The 19,016-nt window shown below is 45.9% G+C and overlaps 1 protein-coding gene across 2 annotated transcripts in view; it reads left to right on the top strand.

Moving 5' to 3' along the window:
• Nucleotides 1–331: 331 nt before the first annotated feature.
• The window catches only part of GNAS (GNAS complex locus), a 52,831-nt gene continuing 34,146 nt past the window's right edge, over nt 332–19,016 (top strand). For both annotated transcript variants that reach the window (XM_063080146.1, XM_063080152.1), the window contains exon 1: nt 332–2,366. In XM_063080146.1, coding sequence (XP_062936216.1) covers nt 332–2,366 — 2,035 coding nt within the window. The remainder of the gene's footprint in view (nt 2,367–19,016) is intronic.

Genomic DNA, 19,016 nt, shown 5'->3' on the forward strand with positions numbered 1-19,016 from the left:
GCGGGGCTGGCCTGGAGCAGAAAGAGACAGAGAGAGAGAAGGGGACAAGGTCAGGCCAAGGGTGGGGGGGGGTGGCCTGGGGGCAGCCTAAGGGGATAAAAAGTGGCCAGGAAGGAGCCAAGACTCTACCAGCAACAATTGAGTTGCTTCTGCTGTGGTCTGGGGTTCTAGGCCCTAAACCCAGAACCTCTCTAGGGTTGGAAAGTGAGGCTGGAGGAATTCCCAGCTGGTCCTTTGAATTTTTTTTTTAAATAATTTTTTTCACCCTAGTTTGGTTGGGTGCTCCATCTTAAGGGGCCCCAAATTTATTTCAAGAGGCCGCCACCGTGTTATGGGCCTGCGCAACTGCCTCGACGGCAATAATATGTCAGGACAACGCAATATCCCCCCTGAAATCGGGGAACAGCCCGAGCAACCACCTTTGGAGGCCCCAGGGGCAGCTGCCCCCAGTGCTGGGCCTAGCCCAGCCGAAGAGATGGAGGCCGAACCGCTTCACAGCGAGCCCATCCCCATCGAGATTGATGGCGAGGCCTGTGGACCCCCAGAGGTCTCCAGGCCCAACTTTCAGGCCATCGGACCAACCTACGAGGAAGCTCAAGCCCGTGGAAGCTACAGCCCACCTCCTGAGGAAGCCATGCCCTTTGAGGTCGAGCAGCCCAGCTTGGGAGTCTCCTGGCCTACCCAGAAGCAGTCTGGATCTCCAACTGGGGCCGAGGCAGGCCTTGAGGCCTTCAGCCCAGCACTCATGGAGTCCGGAGCCTTCGGAGGTGCCAGATCAGGCATGGGAAGCTACAGCCCTCCACCAGAAGAAGCTATGCCCTTTGAGTTTGACCAGCCTGCGGAGGGAGACTGCAGCCAACCTCTCTTGCAGGTCCCAGACCTTGCTCCAGGTGGCCCAGGTGCCAGGGTCCCTGGAGCTCCTCCCGAGGAGCCTGGAGACCTCAAGTCTGCAAACGCTGGCTTCAGAGGAGCCTACAGCCCTCCCCCTGAGGAGGCTATGCCATTTGAGCTTGATGGAGAAGCCTTTGGAGATGACAGCCCACCCCCCGGGCTCCCCCGAGTTATCCCACAAGTCGGCGATGACCAGTTCGCGGCCATCGCGGTCCCGAGCGCGGTCTGCCTCGCTCCCGCCGGGAACGCGCCTTCCCTTTGGGTCCCAGACGCCATCGGCAGCCCATCCCGAGAGGCTGTCAGACCTCTTCCTAACTTCGTGGGTGACAGCCCCTCGATGGAGATCTCCGGACCCTCGCTCAAGATTGGCAGAGCCCCCGTTGGGGTCGACGACGCTCCCATCGACATGGACAGCCCCCCAATCGCGCTTGACGGACCGCCCATCGAGGTCTCCGGAGCCCCAGATAAGAGAGAGCGAGCGGAGAGACCCCCAGTTGAGGGAGAAACAGCCGAAATGGAAGGAGACTCAGCCATCGCTGCCGCGGAGGGAAGAGAAGTCCCTTCTCCCGGGGATGGATCCCCTGCCACCAGAGCGGCTCCTGCCGCCCCAGCCGATCCTGCCGCCGGGGCGATCCCTGTCTCCCCAGCCGATCCTGCCGCCGGGGCGGCCCCTATCTCCCCAGCCGATCCCGACTCCAGGGAGGCTCCTGCCCGCCCAGCAGATCCTGACACCGGAGCAGCCCCTGACACCGGAGCAACCCCTGCCGCCCCAGCCGATCCTGTCGCCGGGGAAGACCCTAGCATCCCAGCGGATCCTGATGCCTCCGGGGCAGCCCCTGCCGCCCCAGCCGCTCCTGACGCTGGGGAAGTCCTTGCTACCACGGCCGATCCTGCGTCCAGGGCAGCCCCTGGCGCCCCAGCAGCTCCTGCCGCCGGGGCAGCCGGGGCAGCCCGGACAGCCCCTGCCGCCGGGGCCAGACGCAAGCTCCATCTCCTTAGACCCCCCAGCCCCGAGATCCAGGCTGCCGACCCGCCTACTCCGCGGCCTACGCGCGCGGCTGCCTGGCGGGGCAGGTCTGAACGCAGCCGCGGCCGCCACGGGTACGAAGAGGAAGGGGCCAGCTACGAAGACTCCAGCGGAGACGAGTCCGATGATGGGGCCACCGGATGCTTTCACTGGTTTCTGCACCGGCGAAATCGCCACCGCCAAAAGCCCCGGCGCAACTTACTCCGCAACTTCCTCGTGCAAGCCTTCGGGGGCTGCTTCGGTCGGTCTGAGAGTCCCGAGCCCCAAGCCCCGTGCCCCGCCAAGGTCAAGAAGGCTTCTGTGGCGGAAAAGCGCAGACAGATGCGCAAAGAAGCCATGGAGATGCGTGCCCAGAAGCGCGCAGAGAAGAAACGCAGCAAGCTCATCGACAAGCAACTCCAGGATGAGAAGATGGGCTACATGTGTACGCACCGCCTGCTGCTTCTAGGTAATGCGGCGGACTCTGCCCGCGGGCAGCAGGGCCGCCGGGGGACCCGGGTAGAGGGTGGCAGGGCTGCCGGGTGGGGCTCGGGGCTCGGCAGTGGGAGGAAGGGGTCCAGTTAATGGTGGAAAGAGCCTGCTAGAAAGCTCCAGGGAGGGATCCTAACTAACTTTGCCCTGGGAGCGGGAGGGGAACTCGGGTGGGTTCGGGTGGCCGAGGTATGTGCCCTCCAGGGAGAAAAGTGATGCCGAGCGACACTGAGGGTCGTTTCCGGCTGGACAGGCCAGCGCCAGCGACCGTAAGCTGGACAGGCAGGGGCTTCAGGTGAGCCAGGAACTGCCAAGGAGGGCCCCGGGGCTCCCCTGGCTGGGCCCGTGGTGGGCTGGGGTCATTGGGGAATGTGCGCCCCCGCCTCGCCTGGCACGGCTGCTTGGACTCAGACAGCTTGTCGTTGGTGTGTGTTGGTGTCCATATTCTGTGTCCGCCTGTGCATGATATGCTCAAGTGTCCCCCAGTTCCCATCCCTGGCACCCCTAAATTACCCGCCGACTGTGTATTTGTACTTGGAAACGGGCTGTCTTGTGATTTGCGCCTTGGCGCGAGCAAAAACTTTCCGTGTTCGCACACTCTGGTGGCACCTGTGCGCGGGTGCTCTGCAGCGAGCGGAGCGAAAAGCGCGCAGGGAAAGGTGGCGGGCGCCCTGGGTGATGTGAGGGGCCTCTGGCCTGGGGAGGAGGGGGCCGCTTCCCGACGGCCTCCATAACCTTTTTCCTGTATGTCTTTCTCTCTTTTTCCCTTGGCGCTAAGCGTTTCCTCACTTCTCATTCGTTCGCCAAACCCTCCCGCCTTTACGGTTGAAAAACCAGACACACAGGTATCTGGGGCGTCCGGGGCTGCACACACAAGTTCGGTATTCTGCACACACTCAGCTTACCTGGTGGGGGGATGGAGGGTGGAGGGGGGTAAAGCCACTTAACCTGCTGCAGGCGAGTCTGGATTCAAAACCACATGGGGATGGTTCCAATGGGGTGGGCGTGGCTGTGTTAAAAAAAATATGAAATAATTTTTTTCCTAGCGAAGAGCCGGAGGTAAGCCAATCATTTACACTTTTACAGAGTACAGTAGGAGGGGCTTGGTTTAAAAAGATGGGGGTTATGTGATGGGAGTGGAATGTCATCTTTGTGTTTGAAATGCAATTAAAATAAAAGATTTCAAAAAATGCTTTGAGTATATTTTAAGTGTGTGGACAAAGTATGGTAAAACCGTGAATATGATTTGCAAGACATGTAAATGTTTGCGTGTGAATTTTTTCAAGCAGCTTTAGCTGGGGGCAAAGAGGCTTAAAGGTAAGGTCTGCTGCAAATCTGCTTTGGACACACACACACAAAAATTAAAACTGTCTTGTGATGAAAGTTAAAATAATGATATTATCACCAGAAGGTTGCCTTTGGTGCCCTCTGCCTTGCCCCTTCTTTCTCCATGATTTCCCATCTCTCCGTGCCCCCCTCCCCTCTCCAGGACCCCCTGTCTCACCCTCAGCAAGACCCTCTCCCCTATCTTCAAGTCCTTCCTTGCCCTTCCCAGTTTCCCCCTCCTCCCAACACCCCCTTGCCCCACGAGACACTTTATCTCAAGTCTGGGGCATTAACTCTTCTTGCCACACTTAATCAAAGCAGCAATTAGCAGGGGTCTGAATCTGTGGCTTAAATGAAAATTTCAAAAGTGAGGCTCCACTATTTTAATTTCTTTATTTTATTCTCTAAGACCTTTCAAGGGATTTTAAGATCACAATTTCTAAGGCTGTGCTACTTTTGTTAAATATTTTATCATGAGTGATGGTTTTTATTAAGGACATTATTGACATGACTGTGCTATTGTGATGTGACTCACATGAATCACAGTTTTAAATGTGATGGTCATTTTATGTATGCCTACTGGGGGACATAATAGCATGATCATTTACCCAAAAACATACAAAAGAGAGGTAGTTTTAAATTTCAAATGTCCCAACTACCACAGAGCCATAAATAACAATGTGCTGGTTTCTCTGTACACACCTGATTTTCCCACAACTGACATTTTAATATGCCAAGCATAGCTCTGGGAAGCAAACCTGTGAATGGGGGGTGGGGGTGGGGATGAGGGAGGGGAACATAACTGGGTGCAGACAGGAGACCCAAGAGACAGTACACACTTGACTCCTAATTGGCAAATTGGCAATGTCCCTAGCATTCTGGGACCTCAGTTGCCCTCATTTGTGAAAAACAGCTTTCTTAACAGATCTCCACTAAGGTATCCTTTAGCTCCATGACTTGGGTCTTCTATTCTTCCCCAGGGGTGGGTGGAGGCTTATACCATAGATTATGCATGCAGCCATCAATCCTGCAGCAAACTGTCCATGTCGGGAGCCAGGTTTTAAGAATATTAAAAGTTTCCCTGGCCTCCCTTTGTTTTGTCTCCAGGCAGGAAAATTAACTCTTTAACAAAAGGAAATTTGCTGGGGTCACCTTGCCATTGTCCTGGCTTTGCTCCCTGGGTGTTGGTAGTCAAATAGTCAAACACATTTGGATGCAGCATAGTCCAGAAAATGGGCTGGTAGACCTTGGGCATGTCTGGCAAAAGCCTGATTTAAAATAACCAGTGTTACCTGCTACCTGAAACTGTAGCGGCGCAGTTTGTCAAACCAGGCTGCAGTTTTTGACCAGACTTCATTTTGCTAAAATGACAACAGAGCAACCCCAACTGTGTCTGAATTATTGATTGGGGAGAGGGTGAGGAGGAAGGATGAGGACTTACCTACTTTTAGGACAAGGCTTTTTTTACTAACTTTTTGGTCCCTACATATAAAATAAGACATCCATACATTCCAACCACTGAAAATACAGATCAAATGGCCATCTTTTGATATGGTTTCTAATTTGTGACATGCAGATTAATCTGTTGCTTTAAATATGTGTGTTTATGTGTATATCCTCTCTGTTTTTATTGCCCAAACAGCTTAACCACATTGCAGGGGATCTTAAAAAGAAAAAGTGTTAATAATATAAAAATTCTAGAATATCTAGAATTAAGGCCTTTTTCTTACTCAACATTATCCAATAGTAGACTATTTCCATATTTCTGTTGCCCTTTTAAATAATTTTGGTGGCTTAAACATTTTTTTTGTAAGCCTCATTTAGGTGTGATTGCCTCATTGCTTGAGCATTGAAGAGGGCTACTAGATCAGAATGTCTTAGTATCTGCTGCATTTATTAAAATTGTGCAGGCAAGTGCTGTATATAATAATGGCTATCCTGCTATGACATTTTATTTATACAGTGAATCACATTTAATTATATGATAATTTTTTTATGCCACCAAATGCAACAGGAATGCATTGCTCCTTGTCTTGCAGAAGTGCTTTTTTTTTTTCTTTTTCTTTTTTAATACAGCCATTTTTCCGTATTCAGGATGCCTCACTGAGCTGTTTGGTGCAGTGGGGAGGGCATGACTTATGAGTCCATGAAATCTTGGACTTAAGAGAGAGTTTTAATATTTTTCTTTTTCTGTCTCCCAATAGTATTCATGCTTCTCAAAGGCCAAAGTTCTGCCCTGCTTTTTAAAATGCAATCTCCCATAGATTTTTCTAAAAAACAATAAAAATTTCCATATGGGTAGGTTAATTTTTTTAAACGTTCCCACATTAACTACCATGGAAAACTGGTATTTAGTGAAGAGAAATGGGCTTCCCCTTTCTATATATCTCCTCCCGACTGGAAAAGGAAAATCTCACTGCTCTCAGTATTATTAGTAACCAGTAACAATAATAACACATTCTGATTGTATTTTACATTTTTAAAAGCCTTTCATCTAGTTACATTTGTCCATTGAAACAGCCCTGGGCAATTAAAACAGGGTAGGACCCCATTCGGTAGGCAAATAAACCAAAAGCTCAGAGATTAACTGTCAGGGACTTTTGCTCAAAGACTGCAAGGTAAGAGAAGAGTCTGAAGTTTCTAATTTAGATAAGATAATGCTTACCAAAATGTGATGATAAGCTATAAAGCACTGTTTAAATGTATAAAGCATGATTATTGTAAGCGTACTATGTGCTCTTAAAATCCCTTGTCAAATGACAGGTGTCTAGCAGTCTGCTGCTTTTTGAATTAGAGCCCAACCCTGACAGATTCCGGGTTATAAATGTGCATTGAGTGTACATGAAACGTGAGCTCCCCCATTTCTGGGATACCTGTCATTGCGATGGTGATATTTAGTTTCCACATTTGCTTTAACTGATCTGCCAGCACTGCAGTACTGCAGTCTCTTGGTTTATTTGTCGGGCTTTTTTTAAATGCAGATTTTCTTTAAAGTCTTTTTATCATGGTTATTTTTTAAAACCCTCTAGTAGTTTTCTTTAGCAAGGTCTAAAGCTTTTGTCCTTACTCAGGTTTTCACCAAGAAACAATAATAATTATAAAATGCAGTTGCTGTGATGCATAGCTCTTCTAAATTTATAGTGTTAGAGTGCTTAGAATCCTGGGCTAGATCTAATGAGCCTATTGAAATAACTCCGCTTAGTATTCTTTATAGTGATTTTTTAAAAAGCTATTCCTTACTTTTAGTCCAGGGCTAATTTCCATTTAGCAAGAATCAGTGCATGATCTTAGAAATCACCTTTGACTTTTATGTAGGAAAAAAATTAATTTCTTTTTAGAGAAAGTAAGCTAAGTGACTAGATTTGAAATTCCCAATGCCAAACATGCCCCTTCTTCATTTTAGAGTCAATTTTCTCTCCAAATAAAACTTACCCCCACCCCCAGCAAAACTGTGGCTCTTCAAATGCCTCTGGATAAAGTAGCTTTTAGGAGACACATAAATAGTGAATGAAAATTGGTTTCTACACTTCTTGGTTTCTTTCAGCTGTGGCAAATATAGGGTGCTTCCCAAACCCACCTTGACCCCCAGGGTGACTAATGAAATTCAAAATTAACATGCCATTTGCCCATTTTGAAATCAAACTTCTCAGGAAGAGTAGAAATTTCCAAAATAGAAAGGACAGGGCCAATTGATGTGATGAGGTCCTACCATCAATTAAAATAGAGGATCCCTAAAAGCATTGATCAGTCTAATTAACCACCTCTGACTCTGGTCCCCCCCCAATAAATGGGGTCTCAGACACTGGCCCTAACACCCACTTTAACAGATTTTGTTGAATTAAACTGAATGGAATCTTTGTTACCATCAAATTCCTATTCTGGCCCATGGTCACCCTGACCATAAGATAATGCTGTTAAGGGAGTAAGAGAAAAATGGGTCTGAGTCTCTCTTTGTGAGTTTTGCTAAAGAATCCACAAGTCCTAAGTGGCCTTTATACAATTTGGAAAGACTAGTGGGAAGTCACAGATACAAACTGGCTCTGGGGTGGGCTGGGGAGCCCTTGAACAAGGGAGGGGTCTTTCCAGAAGAATCAGAGGAGTGGAAGTTTTCTCTTAATTCTCCTAAAAAGAGGGCCACACACTAGAAGTGAAGCTACATTCAAGAACTCCTTAATACTCTTTTAAAGGATATTCTCAGCTCAGTGCTTGGCACATATAAGTGTCCCCCCCCCTCCAAAAAAAAGTTAAGTATTATTTTTAGAAATTTACTTTTCCTCCTGGATTTTTCTTATCCCTGTTTCAAGTGAGGTTTTTGGGTTTTTTTTATTTCATATTCCCCAGGAGACTGCTAACTTTCAAGTTCTAAAAGTACTAGACACCCCATTCTGTCTTCCCACTTCTACGTTTCAGAGTACACTCTGTGCACATTGTGTAAATAAATGGCAAACTGAGCAGTAGATGAACAGCACCTTGCCAAATTTATGATTGTGTGGTCACTCTCAGGTGAGTGATGTGGCAGAGAGAGATGAAGGGGTAACTTCTTTTCTTGTCCTGAAAAAAGTGTCACCTCTTGCCCCTGCCTATCCATCCCCTCCCCTTCTCTTTTTATTATCTCCTATCTGTAAATCAATGCAATTCTGTGACTGAGCCCAAGGACCTGAGCTCAGATTGTTCTATGGTTATTACACATGCAAGCTAAACAACAACAAAAAATGTCTTTAGTTTCCTTCCCAACAGCCAGATGGTGAAGCAGGCCAGACGTGGGAACTGAAGATGAGGCAACCTCCAAGAAAGAGGTAGGGAACAACACATAAAAAGCAATGTTTGACTTTTAATTACTGTTGATCACTGACTGCTCTATTGAGACAGAGGATGCCTTGGTCTCTGACATGTAGCTCACATGAGGCACACACCTTGCACATTAGAATTATTGGAGCAGTTTTACACATGCGACACTCTGATCTGTGACAGAGCAGTGAAAATTGAGGGAGCGCGCCTCCGTTGTACTTACTAGAGGTAGAATCCCAAATTGCATTGCAGAGTGATTTGTTAAACCTCAAGGGAATTCATGAGTATTTTGACTCCTGGAGTTCTGCCCACAGAACTCCAACATTGGATCTTACCAAATGTTCTTTAATGATTCAATTTGGGGTGAGGAGAGAGGTATAAATGTACTATAAATTGTTATCTGATCTCAAATTTATTATGACTTAGTCAATGTTTCCGACATTGTCACACACATTTTGTGTGTGGGACAGAGTAAGTACTTTAAACTTCCTTTAATGAGTTGATAATGGGAAGGGAAAATCTCTTGTACCTGCTTTCTAAGGAGTGTCACAGTGAAGCTTTCACAGCTCAGTGTCACCACTGAGTGTCGATTCTGACAAGGAAACGAGAGCTAGAGTGGTAAGAGCCTCTCTCTTTGATTGATCAGCTCTGCCTCTCCCCCTCAATCACAAGACCACAGGGCTTCTCTTTCCCATTTGAACAAGTTTGCCTTTCATCAAACTGATTGCTAATGTGCAAATTACCGTAAAGATACTTTTAAAGGGGACCTGCATTCAGGTAAGTTTGAAGCTGTGAGATTTTTGAAAGCAAAAAAATACTTATGATGGTTCACAAAACCCAAAGCCAGGCATTGTGATATAGTCCAGGACCCGAGAGGGGCTGCTTGACAGGAAATAGGAGGAAGTGTCCTTGTCTTAGCTTGTTCATCCCAACTCCACTGGGCCTCTGAGACTCTCATGTCTGGGTCTCAGTTTCTATAGCTGTAAAGGTACTGGCTGGTCCAATTGAAAAAACAAACCAAAGAAAAAAAAAAACCCACCAAAAATAGATGGTGTTACTTAGGAAATATATAGGGATTTAAATGACTGGGACCACTTGCACGTATCCTTTTAAATAGATGCCATTGTTATCTCTGGTTACATATGGTAACTCCTAAGTGTGCAAAGGATTTCAGCAGAAGCCCTGTGGTTCCTCTTTTTAAAAAGGCAGACGTTGTTTCCAATCAGCCTCTTGATTTTTCTTTTTTTGGCCTGCATGGGCTTTTGAAATCTTAAAAAGTGTCTATCTTAATTTCTCATAGCTGCTCTCTGCGTAGTTCTACTAAGCCTAGAAGACACTTAATTAACTTATCAATAAAATCGTATTCGTCTTTCAGGGGTTCTTCTGCCTACTGCCCCCCCAACATCTACAGTTTTTTAATGACTGGCTCTAGAAGGGCCCAGGGATTGTTAAGGTGAGCTGATATTTCAGGTGGCCACTAGATGGTGAGACAGTATAAGGTGTTACATTTATGGTAAAAAAATTAGAAGAGCAGAAAGCCTGCAAAGGCGGGGAGAGGCCCTCTTCACTTTCACCCACCCCAATCCCCGACAGCCCAGATTGAAACAGGCCCCAGAGTTTTAGTCAGACCCAGCTTTTTACTTTTAAGCTGTGACTTCCCCCTGTTAGCTATGTGCTGAGATTTTAGGAGCATTTTGGGGGGCTCTGTCTAACAGAGGGGTCCTCCAAGTGGCTTCATTGACATTTTGTCATAGGGAGCTGTCCTGTGCAGTGTAGGATGTTTAGTGGCATCCCTGACCTCCAGATACCAATAACACACACACACACACACACACACACACACACACACACACACACACACACGAGCTCCACCCCCACATACACACATACGTATACACACCCCACCCCGACCCTCACCACACACACACACACACACACACACACACACCACACACACACACACACACACACACCACACCACACACACACCACACCACACACACACACACCACACACACACACACACCACACACACACACACACACACACACACACACACACACACACCCCGACCCCCACCACCACACATACAATCACCACCCCACCACACATATATACATACAGTGTTACATGTCACCCCTGATTAAGAACGACTGCCCTAATATTATCAAAATCAAATTCTGTGGAAGTTAGAGATCATACATATCATAATTGCACACCTTAAAAAAAAAAGTTATCTTCAGAGGAAAAATCGTCCACTTCAGTTACTGATGACCAGTCAGAAATGTTCGCACTAATTTTGTTGACCTGCATTCTTGGGTAGAAGTAATTTCCAGAAATCTCAGAGAAGAAGGTGACCCAGATTACCCTAAATAGAATAGAAAAGGAAATTATTTCAAGGAAGTAAACAATGAATTGGTCTAAGATTCTGATTAACCAAGTCAGTCCCCTAGTTAATCAGTGGGCCAGGCTAAATCAGGACTTAACTAGATTTTAACCTTTAAATGATTGCATCTATCTACCACTTAGGGGTCCTTTAGGTTGCCTTTGTCTGTAGCAATCTAGGAATTCTCCATGTCTGGTGGGCACTAAATTAATTCAACCTGTATTGTAGAGAAGACGGCCAGGACAATGTGGGCGGTACTCAGATGGCTGCTGACACTGTATCAGCTCTGGGATGGCAGACCCCCTCTGCACATTCCACAGAACATTAACAGAGCTTTTGATTGGTAATGTGTGCACATCACTGGCAAGTATGTAGGCCATGTCTGGTGGGTCTCTGTAGTCCCAGGCCCACTAGGATCCAGCCTGCTGCACAGAGGTGACCTATAACCTTTAACAACTGGCATTTCAAGGCAGGAAGTTACACAGCAGGGGCTGGGGGTGGGGGCAGTAGAAGGAACACCTCTGAATGACTATACTGAGAAAGGTAAAATGATAACTTTTGGAAAGAAAACAGTTCTGCCGATCAAAGTAACAACCTAAGGATATTTCCTAGTCAAGAGTCTTGCACTTGATCTTTCATAAAATTGTTGATACCCCTTCCCCCCATTCTAGGGCAGATTCTATAACCAATATTTCTTGGAATAATCTTAAATTGTGATTTTATTTTTAAACAGTGGCCTAACCTCCCAACTTTCATCTAACCAGCCTCTCTCCCAAGTCACCATTATGGAAGGGGACTTTATTGCCTCTTTATTACATTTTGTATGTTTTTATATTTTTGCAAATGTATTTTTAGCCCCCCATTTTGTCTTTTAATAGAGCTTTCAGATGTTACAGTTTCACCAGGGATCTAATTTTTTTTAAAAGATTTTTTTTTTCTCTTAGAGTTTGGAATTTGTGGCTTCTAAGTTCATTGTAAAGGCCAGAAAAAATAGATAAAATAAGACAGTAACCACTCTCCACTCAAACATGTACATGTATTTAAACACTTTAGCTTTTACTAATAGGATTACTTTAGGGTGAGTAGTAGAAATGAATTGGTAGTTTGATAAATTATGTAGCAGACATGTAAAATTAAAAATATGTTTTAAAATCAAAGCCTGTCTGAAGACTAGCTTTATATGTTCCAAGTTCAGCTAAGCAAAGTTCCCCTTAACTATAATACCTCCTTACTGCAGAATCCTAGAAATTACCCAAGGCAAGCTTTTTGAATGTTGATTTTGACATTTTGCCTGGGGCCAAGTGCAACATCTTTCCAAGGAAATGCTTAGAAGACTCAGGGCAGAACCCCAAAACAAATGCCAGACGTTAGGGGAAAAATTTTTTTTAAGTTGGGTTGCCAGAAAACTTCTAGCTATTTATAATTAAGCATTAATGTGATTTTGTTGTTTTTTATTCTTTTTTGCTGCTAAAAGGGAAGCGCATTAGATAATTTTGTTTTGCAATACAAATGGCCAAGGCAGGTTTTAAGATGGACACTTGAAAGAGGGTTCCCCTTTCCAAGTGGGAGTCTCTGGAAATGTTCCTGATGGGATCTAGTCCTTCTGGAGTACTCTTATGAAATCATTTATCCTGGGTGGTTTGGCATTTGTGAGCCTACAGTGATCATTCCTTGCTATCTTCTTATTGCCCTAATGGGGGAGAGGGGTTGATCTCATGGGGGGAAGGGGTTGGGAGAGGACCAACAATTTGGGGGGAGTGTCCTAGGATAGTGGAAAGAGAGCACTGGGCTTAGAGGTGGGGGCGGGGGCTTTCCTATTGCCATGACCTTAGCTGATTCTAGCACTTCATTCTAGAATTCCATGAATATGCCAAGTGACATCCAGAAAAGGCAAACGTTTCAGTCTAAAAAGTATTGACAAGCCTCCATTTTGTGATGATTCTGCCAAGTACCCCTTGGTCAGGGAAGTGGTTTAAACTGGATAGGTTATCCAAGAGGAAGCCAGTGAGGGTCTCTGTGTTCAGCTTTACATATAAAGAAATAGACCCAAGGTGCAGGACAGGTAGTGAAAAGGGAACATGAGACAGACAGGGACAAATCCCAAACCTTGCCAACATCTCAGCCTAAGGCTTAAGTCAACAGGCAGTGGAACCCTCTATTTTCTTTTCTTTTTTTTTTTTCTGGCCTTACAACCTTAATTCCACAGAGGCAAGCTCTGCCTTCAGATGTTACCTGGGCTCAGAACAGGGAGGCTATTCTGCCAGCAAGAGGGCTTAGGAAGGAGGAGGAAGACCATCAGGGTTGCTTTGTGTAGACAAAGGGGCTCACTCCATTTTTCCCAGAAGTTTGCGCAGCTCAGAAATGGGGGAGCAGACATCAACTCCTAAGGAATTCCCTAGTTTCTTTCTTGTTTTCCCTTTTTTTCTCCTCTCCGTCCTGAGATTTTTTTTTAATAGTATTGTTATTTTGGGGGGCACTTTCTGAGCAGGAAATACTTTTTTTGGGGGGGGGGATCAGAGAGAACACCTATTCAGGGCTGGGAAGTAGAGACAATGAAATAAAGCAAGCCTGCTCAGAACCGGCTGGCAGATGGCGCTCGGCTTTTACAATTGAGAGCCTGGCTTTTCAAAACTCATTGCTGTGCTTGAGGCAGAACTCCACATCTCCTTCCCTTAATCCTCCTTCCCAGGGACGCAGCCCCTGCCCCCAAGGCCTAGGGATGTTTGTAAAGGTTTTTGGTTGAGTGATTAATATCTGAGAGTCAAATCCTGTCACTTTTAATTAATAACTCTGTAGACCTTACCCAGGGCAGGAAAACACTATCAGGGTGACTTACAAATTCACAGCCCTTATGCTGTGGTTCTCCTGGGACCCGGTTTTGAGACTTTGGGCAAATCTTTTTACCTCCTGGGTCCCAGTTCTTCTCATCTGAAAAAGTGAGAGAGCTATCCTTCTCACTTTAAAATTTCTTTAATTCTCTTATAAAAAGTTTAAATAGAAGAGGTAAGCTGGCCCGCTGCCCCCCTCCCCCCAATACACTCCTTTTAAAGTGTCTGTTTCAAAAGGGCAGGAAATCAAATTTTAGGGCCATCTTTTTTGTCCTTTGGTAAGTAACTTCTGGGAACCCATCACTGAGAGAATCTTTGCAGGAGCAGAATTTGGTGGTCTTCTATCCTACCACAATCAAGGGCTAGAAAAGAGATTCAGAGGTGAGCAGAGGTCCACTTTCCACCAGGGAAACCCAAGGAGCCTTCCTGGAGGAGTTAGCATTTAGTATAATTTCGGACGATGCAGGGAGATGAGGTAGTAGAATCTGGGGTACATATTCAATGCTTTTTTTACAGAGAAGGCACTGGCTAGAAATGAATCTGTATTATTTTTCCTTCACAAGAGCGTCATTGGGTTTTTCAGGGTCTCTGAGATTAGGGATGTTTTCCCTCTCTAAGGATGGGACCCCCCACTCCCAATCTGAGGCCCAACACTGGACTTGGGACAGGCTACTTGTGGCTTTCTTAGGCCTAGTTTCCAGTTGGATCTGATGGTGTCTGGGCCCAAATTGCTTGGTTCCAAGAACAGGCACCCTGCTGTTCCCTTCCATTCTTCTAACCAACCCCTCCCTGCAGCAGCTGGAAAATCATGAGGTCATCTATCTGACAAGGGCCACATGGGCTTCCCATGCCAGGGCCTGCAAAGTCCTCTACTAGGAATTTATTCCTTTCCAATCAAACTTACCCTCCGTGCTCAAGTCTTATACACTTTCTCTCCCCCCACACTTTTAAAGTTGAAAAGTCAAAGGAACTTAATAAAAAAAATATTAACTTAAGGCAGACGTTTCACCCACCCTGCTGTTAAACAATTTTTCTTTAATTTTATTACAGCATTCATCTCTTACACCCATATTCTTCTGGGGACTCTTTAAACCTTTTCTTGCTCCTTTTCCTCCCCACAGCTCCCAATTTGTAGCCCTGAATGTTGGCTGAAGGCAGGTTAGCCCAGCATCCTGGGGTGGGTGTTCTGGTGGACGCTGGGGCAGCAGAGAAAGCCAGGGCAGGTGAGCTAACCTTCCCACACCTTTCCTGGGCTAGCAGAGCTCCTCCCCCACCAGAGGTCAGCAGAGAGCTCAGAATGGCTCAGTCTGCTCTCAGGAAGTGGGATCACTTAGAATTCTCTAGATGAAACATAGGAAGCCCAAACGAGAAAAGCTCCATGTTTCACGGTGTTTTGGGCTGGGGTTTCATTCTGTATTGGGTTCCTGGAGGGATTTGGTTTATTTGGTTGGTTTCTTTGCCGGTCTCCCCCAACCTCTCCAATACACAATCCTTCCCTTATAGGGGACCACACCCTTTTAGGGGTCACACTGCCCACCTTTGCTTCCCACACTGTTATTTGACTTGGAACCCACGCCCCACACTTGACCTGACCCTTTTTCTTCTAGAAGTTGCATTTTTTGTTAAAATGCCATTACAGTATTACAGGAAACCCCCCTCCCTGCCCTTATCCTATGATTTTATTTTTCCCTATATCCTGTGTGTTCCCCAGATGTATGGATATTTTTAAAGAGGGTATTAACCAGAGTGTGCAAACAATTTCATATTTAGCCTTTCCCCCTGCCGCTGCCCCCCGCCCCCCACTGTAGACTGATTTTCTTAGAGGTTTTCCCATGTCCTCCAGCATCTTTCCACAGTTCTTTGACTTGTTCAGTCCTTTCACTGGCATGGGAAAAGGGGGAAAGAAACCCAGTTCCTTCCCTTCGTTTTTCCTTCTCTGAACTTTTGAAATCCCAGGGTCCTTGTGAGCTCCTCAAGTCAAAACCAACTTCCCTTACCCAGTTTTTTATTGTTGTTGAAAGAGACAGAAAAAGAGAGAAAAGAAGGTGCAAACAGGAAGAAAAAGATAGAGACAAAATAGAAAACTTTAAAAGAAAGGAAAAAAGGAATGAAAGAAGGGAAGGTGCTTTGCCAAGTGTAGCTCGAAGTACCAGTGAGCTCCCTGCCCTCTGGGAACTTCTTTCTAAAAGGAGGATCGAGTCGCAGTGATCACAGCTTCACCAGGTAGGCAATGGACAGCTGCCAACCAAGGATCAGCCAGCACAGCTGAGGGGCTAAGCTGTACTGGGGGTAGGTGGGAGGCTCAGAAGTCTAGGCCAGGGCATTATCTCCTCCCCATCGCACCACCCCATGAGGTCCCATGTTAGTTTCAAGAGCCACCAAGAAAGTCAGGGACTGGGAGGCTGGTGGTGGGTGCCAGGATGGGGCCACTGTAGTTCTTGAGCTCTGACGTTTCCCTCCCACCCACAGTGGGCCCTTTATGCTTCCCCAAATGTCTCCTAACATGATGGTCCAATTTTTGTTTTATTTTGAAATCAGTGCTACACCCCCTTGTAGCACAACCTGATTTTCCAAGTGTTTTCACATGCCTATCCCACTTAGTGGTTTTGTTTTGTTTCAAGAAACTTGGCACACAATGGATTTTTTTTGTCCTTAAAAAAAAATCTCATCTTTATGAGTTCTTTCATTCAATAATTACCCAGAACAAAACAAAGCAAATCCTAACGTTAGAAGTAAACACCCTGTATGTTAAGTATACATCTCAGATGTTGAGGAAATCCTTAGAATTTTACAGGCTGGTTGTCCTCGAGAATTTGGCTCCAGCCAGACCCAGTATAGGCATTGTTTTCTTTCTTTTTTTTTTTTTCCTTCCTTCCTCCCTTCCTTCCTTTCTTCCTCTCTCCCACCCCCCTTTTGAAAAACAAGTTTTATTCTCCTGGGGTGTGTTCATTAGAGAGGGAAGACAATTCTATTCACTAAGGAAGGGTGAGGGGGAAAGAAAGTGAGGGGGGAGTTAAACAGGAGGAGACCGGGGACAAGATTGATAGCCCTGTGCTGGGGGAGGGGTGGGGGCAGGGGCTGAGAGTGTCACAGCCAGATGCCATCGCAAGAGCAGACCTTCGGCTTCCTGGCGTTACTGGGGAAAACATTCCGTCAGCTGCCTCTCTGTGTCCCATTCACCAGCTCAAGTGAAAAAACAAAATCAAATCCTGTCCTAATTTATTGTGGTAGAACCTCATTCTCCCAAGTTTTGGTTTTTTCTTTTTAAAGCACAACTATGGAGGCAAAAGTGGCTTCCTACATGGACGCTGCTGCAGTTCATTCTCAGGGTTTAGCCTCTCTCCACCAGGAAAAGTCCACACTCTTCCCAAGCACCAAGAATTAGAAATGTGTTACTAATTGATTTGAGCAAAATTTGTATTACTTTCAGACTTAGCAAAATGGCTGATTAGGGGCCAGCCGGAGGGGGGGGGGGGGGGACAATTGCTGTTCTCATAGCCAAGAAAAGGAACTCCCCACAAATGTTATAAAATGGGCCTTCTGTGACATTTAGGAATTATTGGGGAGTTGGTGGGGGAGTCATAGTTGTTTTGTTCTTCAGGAAGAAAGTAAGCTTGTTGGGATGTGTTTAATGGAAATTTAGCATAAAATGACACACCTAATCTAGGAAAATAGTAAGTCTGTTGTGGTTCCAAAATGAAAACAGTTGTCACAAATTAATTTTTCAAATTTTTCACTATTGGCAGATTGAAGGTTTACCTCATATGTAGGTTATGTCCAACCTGGCAAAGAGCATGGGGTGCTGCCTGGTCCTCAGTATATGTGAGCCCCTTTGTCCTCACTGATAAGTTATTTACTAATTTTTTCGTTTATGTCAAAGTAGCCTCATGTCCTTTTTACCTTTCTAGTAGCACCTCTAAGCCTGCAGTGGCTGCTCACAGGTCTGCCAAGCCTCTCAGGAGGATGAATCCTTGCCTGGTTGGTGAGTTTGCCTTCATTTGGGCATTTTCATTTATTCATTCATTCATGCAATGTATACGCATCGAGTGCCTATTTTATGCCCTTGCCACTGGGGGGGACAAAGGTGTGAGACATCACAGCTCCTCTCGATGTTTCACAGTCAGAACAAGCCAGGAAGTGAACAACAGCAGGAAGTCTCTGCTAAGGGATTAAACAGGGAACAGATAGCCTGCCTAAGGGAAGATGGAGAGGTGGTCGAGAAACAGACTGAAGGAGCCTTCTGAGAGTTCTCAACCCAGCTGAGCAAACCAAATCAGGGCTTACATAGAAGTATTGTGAGAGCTGATAATTAAACTTCAGAAAACCCAGAAGGATCTTCTTGGGTCAAAACAAACATCCGTGTCTGGACTTTCGACAGGCACAACCATTCAGATGCCCATGCCAGTCCAAGGCTGAAAATTTACACATGAACACAGTGATCGAGCCTTCTCTAGCCACAGGGTAGGCCTCAGTGCTGATAACTTGTCAGTCAGGTCCTCCTGAAAGAGGCCTTTCTCCTGGAGGCGTAGCCCCCAGGGTCACTGGCCATGCTGAGGGGGCAGGCTTGCTTCCAGAAGAGGCTCCAGAGGCCTAGCCTAGGGGTGTTGCTGAGAACAGCCATTAGTCTGCTCCCTTCTTTCATTCCCACCCTGTCCGGGATCGAATTAGGCTTTCCAGGATCTTCCAGGACTGAAATTGTCTTAGGGGGTGGGTCCAAATTCTTCTGCCTAACCTTAGAATCTTCTGTTTATGTCTAGCATTAGTGTTCTGAGGGTAATGGGGAAGTGTTTGTGTCTGCAGCTAGAGGTCCTGATGTAGTTCCAGTCCTCCATCTTAGATCCTGAGCTGCCCTCCATCTTTTCTAGTTCTGGTCCTCCATCTTAGTTTCTGGGCTGCCCTCCATCTTAGGTCCTGAGCTTTGGGCTTCTCTTTCCCATTTCCTAAGGCAGATAGAGATATTCTATATTCAAATACTGTAGTTAATTACCAGTCATTGTGAGAAAAACATACTTTTGATTTCCAGAATTTTATTTCCAACTTTACTTTCACAAATAATTTTAAATTATCTACTTATTTAGCCTTGGGATAGTATGACTTATCTATAGGTTTCTGTAATGCTCAGCACATGATACATGACCTTTATATTTTTTTGAAAATATGTGTGTGTATACAGATAGATATTGTTTATATTAGAAATAAGACAAGGGAGGTTTTGTGTAGATGACTGAAGTAACTTCCAGACGAGTTTTATTCCATAACGAGGAAAAGTTAGATTTACAGAATTATTAAATTTTGGCTT

The sequence above is a fragment of the Cynocephalus volans genome, chromosome 1, assembly GCF_027409185.1.
Source record: "Cynocephalus volans isolate mCynVol1 chromosome 1, mCynVol1.pri, whole genome shotgun sequence".
Classification (NCBI taxonomy): domain Eukaryota; kingdom Metazoa; phylum Chordata; class Mammalia; order Dermoptera; family Cynocephalidae; genus Cynocephalus; species Cynocephalus volans.